The sequence below is a fragment of the Phragmites australis genome, chromosome 10, assembly GCF_958298935.1.
Source record: "Phragmites australis chromosome 10, lpPhrAust1.1, whole genome shotgun sequence".
NCBI classification, from domain to species: domain Eukaryota; kingdom Viridiplantae; phylum Streptophyta; class Magnoliopsida; order Poales; family Poaceae; genus Phragmites; species Phragmites australis.
Window position 1 is genome coordinate 3,002,682 of NC_084930.1, and position 5,776 is coordinate 3,008,457.

Sequence of the window (5,776 nt, forward strand, 5' to 3'; positions counted from 1 at the left end):
AGCTTTTTATAAGCCAATACGCGCATGCATAATAGAGGAGAGAAAGAAGAACCCACAGTTTTATCATCTCGCTTCAAGGTCATGAGCTGTGATCAACCATGTACATCATCAACCAGCTTTATAAATCTCACATTGACCAATTATACTCCTGTTAAATAATGAGCATTTGAAGGGTGTCCTTCTTAGTATCCAATCACAAGAAAGCTAAATTTACTGGTCGACAACGCGAGGAGGCCACACGCCACGTTTCTCTTCTATATAAACCCACGCTGTCATCGCTTGCAAACCACCTCGAGCGCATGCAGTTTAACGGCTTTAGCTAATTTAAGAGAGATTAGTAAACAAACAGCGGCCTTAAGAGCGGCAGTATGAGGAGACTCCAGTTCTTGGCCGCCTTCCTCCTCGCGCTCGGTGCACTCTCGCCGCCAATGGTCGCGGCCCAGCTGAGGCCAGACTACTACAAGAACATCTGCCCGAACCTCGAGAGCGTTGTCCGGGGATCCGTGCGGCGGTCCATGGCGCAGTCGCCGGCCGCCGCGCCGGCGACGCTCCGGCTCTTCTTCCATGACTGCGCTGTCAAGGTAAGCCCCGCTGGCCCATTCACCTTTTATGATTTGCCAATCAACTGATCATCGCCATGTGAACTTGAGATGACCTGTTACTATTGCGCGATCGTTCTTGTGAAGGGCTGCGACGCGTCGATCATGATCATGAACCCGAACGGCGACGACGAGTGGCGGAACCCCGACGACCAGACGCTGAAGCCGGAGGGTTTCTACACGGTGATAAGCGCCAAGGCCGCGGTGGACAGCGACCCGCAGTGCCGGAACAAGGTGTCCTGCGCCGACATCCTGGCCCTCGCCGCCAGGGATTCCGTGTTCCTGGTAAGTAGAACGCCGCCGCCGGTTCTTGCACCAGTGTATGCGCGCGTCGCTTTTGGCCGGTTTGGGGCGTCGGATCGTGACTCCTGTCTCGCATGATGAACGGCCGCAGAGCGGAGGGCCGGACTACCAGGTGGAGCTGGGCAGGTACGACGGCAGGGTGTCCACTCGAGCCAGCGTCGTGCTGCCGCATGGCACGTTCAACCTCGACCAGCTCAACGGTTTCTTCTCCAGCCTGGGCCTCTCCCAGACCGACATGATCGCACTCTCAGGTACGTACCTGATAGAAGCCTAAAAAAAAAAGTACCTGCCGTGCGTGTCCGTTCCTAACGATCGTTCCTGCGCGTGTGATGGTGCACGTGCTTCGTCCTGCGCGCGCGCGTGGCATGCAGGGGGTCACACGCTCGGCGCGGCGTCGTGCGGCTTCTTCCAGTACCGGGTGGGCACGGACCCGGCCATGGACCCGGCGTTCGCGGCGCAGCTGCGCGGCTCCTGCCCTGGGTTCGCGTTCCTCGACTCGACGCCGCTGCGGTTCGACAACGTGTACTACCGCGACCTGCGCGGCGGGAAGGGGCTCCTGGGCTCCGACCAGGCGCTGTACACGGACGCCAGGTCGCGCGGCACCGTGGAGCGCTACGCCGCGGACCAGGGCGCCTTCTTCCGCGACTTCGCCGCGGCCATGACGAGGCTCGGCAGGGTCGGGGTCAGGACGGCGGCCGACGGCGAGATACGCCGCGACTGCAGGTTCCCGAACTGATCAGGGCCGGTCCTGGATCCCTTCTTGGTCGGGTCTGACTGTGCGACGGTTTTGTGACATGGTGTACGTGACTGGCGTGATCTAGCTCATTGGATCAAAGTTCAGGTGGTGCAGCAACTCATGCTTGCCATCTCTTTTGGACTTCGAAACGTGTATGTTTACTGGATTTGTAATTTGTTCGCAGTTTCTTACTGATTCCAATAAGTATATGTTTATGATGTGAATCTGAAGGTGTAATAAACGTTTGTAACAGTAAATTGTTTTGAAATTCATTCTGCTATGTTCCAATGTTGGGCCTGTTGGGTCGTTCGGCTGCCATTTGGTTGCAAGGTCCTTGCGATGGCTTATGAAGTTATGATGCAGTTGGTTCTGACTTCTGTTGTTGGTATGTCGAAGTGTAGTCGTCGGCCGTTAGAGGCCCATCTAAATGATTATCATCTATGTGACTGGTTGGATCTAAAGAAACTGAAAGTCAGATTCAGCTAAAACAGGTGAAAAAATCCAGAGTAAAAAATATTATTTTGGATTACGTCCAGTCAACGTCTTGTCACTTTGGTTAACAATAATATATTCACGAAAGTGCAGATCAGCGATACGAAAATTATATAAGCAGGCTTGTCCTTATAGCTTCGTTGTTCTTTTTGTTGACAATATATTCCGATAAAAAATAATGGCCAAAGTTTTTCTAAATAACATGTCAATGCAAAACAAGTTTCTCTAATGACTGGAGATACACTCATATCATAAAGGGGTTGTTTAATTTTTTTAGGTACATGTGGTTATTTTCCAAACACTTATTTAATCATTAGATCGTCGTCTAACAATTCACGCAATGTTGCAATTTTAAGCATGTAGTTGCTCTGTAGGTGACAGAGACAAAACTTTTTGAAGGAGCTTGAAAATTAGCAATTTGTATTTAAAATCATGAGTGCTTCCTCACGGGCAGACCGGTATGCACGGCGACGCTGCCCAAGTCCGCGAGGAGACCTTCGAGGACCTCGTGCAAGGCAACCGCCGATGAGAAGGACAAGATCCCGACGCGGGGCAATGATCATGGGGTGAAGCTCGGGAAGCTTGCGATGGTCGCGCTGGCCGCCGGCGCGCTGGCGCTCGGGCCCGTTGACGGCGCCATGGCGGCCAAGTCCTTGCGGTAGGGTCGGCGGGCAGGCGTTCCGGTCCGCGCCACGGTCGTCCGGCCCTCGGATAAACAATTCCAGGTAATCTTTGCGCATTGCAGGGAGTGAATAAGTGATAATCTGTCTTACGCCAAGGCTCAGTTCAAACAAGATGATGTCTTCTTACCTCCGATTACGATATCTGGATGCCTCAAATCTCAATTCTTGTGAAATTTATTAGCTTTCGATCGTCGTTCATGTGCGATCTGGATCTTTTAGTCGTTTTCAATCATTTGCAAGAATCCACTGTAGTACGATAGACAATTGAAATCAGTTGTAACTTGCTGCGTCTGCTAATGCACAACGGTTTCTCTTTTGTGGTGCACGCGTGCAGGACGAACATCTACATCAACCCGCCGGTGGCGCCGCCTCTGGGCGGGTACGGCTACGGCAGCCCGTTCTTCGGCGGCTGGGGGTGGTCACCGTTCACCTTCTTCGCCCCCGGCCCTAGCGTCGCCGTCGGGGTCGGCGGCGGCTTCGACACGTTCGTCCTCTTCTTGGTGCTCGGTGCGGTCGTCGGCGCCGTCAGGCGGTTTCTCAACAGGAGCAATGACGACTACGACGACTACTGATTAGTACCGCTAGCTGGGGATGTAATGAATCTCATCCTCGATGATCTTCATGTGTAACATGGCAACATTCTTCCTTGTTAATTTTTAGGAATAGAATTAGACGAGTAAATGTGCGAGGAAACTGTAATTATAGTTTTGTTCTTGTGAAATAAAACGAGAGTATACTAGAAATGTTATGGTGAATAAGAAGTATGTTCTAGCTTCGATAAAAAATATCGGGTTCAAAAAAATATTCCAAATGATTATTTCCGTAAAATGTGGCCGAGAGATTCTCAGTCACCTAAGAACTAGCAAATCTAGTATAAATTTATACTAAGCACCTGTTTACCACCCGTGTATCCATTATTCCGGTACACATGGGAGCCATTATGCATCGCGTAACGGGTTTGTTAGCAACTCTTTGTATACTCTCCCAGGGTATAAATTAATTAACTTAAGGTATCTATCAACCTGTGTTAGATCTAGTTTTCTAAAAAAATAGTGTTATTAGTTAAATTGAAAATTAGGTGGATATCTTTATGTTACTTCCTCTTGTTTCATATTAGATATCGTTGGAGAGTTTTGGATGGGGTGTTTGAAAAACTGTCGTTTAAGGATTTTAAAGTCATCTAGCTCGTTTTACCCTTACGATTACTCCAGTCTTACATGTAATATTAATTTCATTCAACTTTTGTTTCTGTATTGAATAACTATTGAGTACTTCAGTGATGATAAGTAAAATAATAAACAAACAACCTTATTTAAGTTGTCTATCTAAAATGACATCTAATATGAAATCCCACCTCCCACCTTGCAGCGCGGCCCACTAAAACGAACGACCAGACGGCCCAGTTGCCTATGCACGCGGGCTGCCTGTCCTCCCCCATCGCCTCCGGCAACAACCATTGCTACACTCCCCCGTCGCCTCCGACTCCGGCGAGCACCTCCGATGTGCCCCAACACCCACAAGTCAAATGTTCCAATGATGAAGACCAAATGTTTTAAGAACGAAAAATAATTTGCTCCAGGCATAGAAACAGATTGTTCTACGGGCACGGGAGGAGTGGCGCGCAGCCAGCAGCACGACTGCACGAGAAGCCTGCTGCAAGCGGGAAGGAAGCCGGCCGCCAGGAGTACAGGCTCGCTGGATTGGAGCGGGAAAGGAGATGTCAGTGCCGGACTCGTACCATTCAGATCCAGGGATCACGGAGCGCGAAGGGGGCGGGGAATATGGAGGCAGCGACGCACGCGCAAGAGCAGAGAAGAAAGAGCAGCGGCAAAAGGGATCGGAAACGGATGAGGCGCGACGGGAGGACGAAGACTACGGCGGCGGCGGCTACAGGCCAGAGCGGAAGAGAAACTGGAGGGGTGTGCGAACCTCGTCTACGAGTCGCCTGCACGGGTACCATAGGTTACTGTAGCTGCGGGCCGGCCCATGAACGCTCCTTCACCGTCACCGGCCGAGGGCATCCCAACCTTAAAACCACCTGTTCGCTTCGCGAGCCCACCCACCTCGATCTCTGTCCTCAGTCGTCTCCCTCCACACCGGCGCGCCACGTCCCCATGCACCTCCACCTCCTGCCGCCGCCGCGCCATGCTTCCGCACTGCTCCTGGAGGATGCACAGCAAGATGGTTGGCTCAGGGTTCATGCCGAGGACCAGAACGACAATGTTGCTCATGAAGGTATTCTGCGAGAATGGGCGGCCTGATCTTGGGCTGGAACTGTGGGATTATTTGATGGGAAAGGGATGTGTACCTCACCGGCATGCATTGGATATTCTGGTTACTGGTTTATGCTGCAAAGGTGTGGTTTTTGAAGCATACAGGTGTTTTAGGGAGATGATCAAGATGGGGATGGCCTACAGAGAGAGCATTTAGGATTTTGGAAGGGTTTTTAAGACGGACGCGGGAATTTGGGAAGCTTGAGGAGGTTAGCCAGATGATGAAGGCAATCCAATTGGAGGGGCATCAAATTGAAGAAGAGGCTGTGTAGCACTATTATGGTTGCTTTTCCTGAGGAAATCATTTGAAATCTTACTTCGATTGTTTGATAGCCTGTGATGTCAAAGGTGATATATTGCAGTGAGCCAGTGACCAAGCTTTCTGCATCCGTGGAAAACAGGGAATAAATGGATAGCATGAAGCTGTCAATTTGAGAGTGCCCGTCGAACAGATACGGAGAACCTTCCAAGCTAATTCAGCTAAGGGTTTCTTGCGGAAGTAGGTTCAGCTGTAGGAGCTGATGTTTCAATTTTGTGGAAAAAGCTTGTCATTTGCCAATAAAAGGCGCAGAAGATTTGTTTCCTCAAGCATAAGAATTCTTGTATATGACAATGGTATTGTATTAATCAGTTCGGAACTTCAGTGCTATGACTAATGACTCAGAAATATAAGACTGAACATCGGAAAAG

The 5,776-nt window shown here is 50.4% G+C and overlaps 1 protein-coding gene and 1 pseudogene across 1 annotated transcript; both read left to right on the plus strand.

Annotated features, from left to right (window-relative positions):
• Positions 1-296: 296 nt before the first annotated feature.
• On the plus strand, positions 297-1,900 carry LOC133931415 (peroxidase 45-like). Its single transcript, XM_062378287.1, has 4 exons — positions 297-581; positions 687-884; positions 994-1,153; positions 1,274-1,900. The coding sequence occupies exons 1-4, from the start codon at positions 369-371 to the stop codon at positions 1,636-1,638; spliced, it is 936 nt and encodes a 311-aa protein (XP_062234271.1). The 5' UTR covers positions 297-368; the 3' UTR covers positions 1,639-1,900.
• A 77-nt stretch (positions 1,901-1,977) lies between these two features.
• LOC133931099 (uncharacterized) lies at positions 1,978-3,566 on the plus strand (annotated as a pseudogene).
• The last annotated feature ends 2,210 nt before the right edge of the window (positions 3,567-5,776 follow it).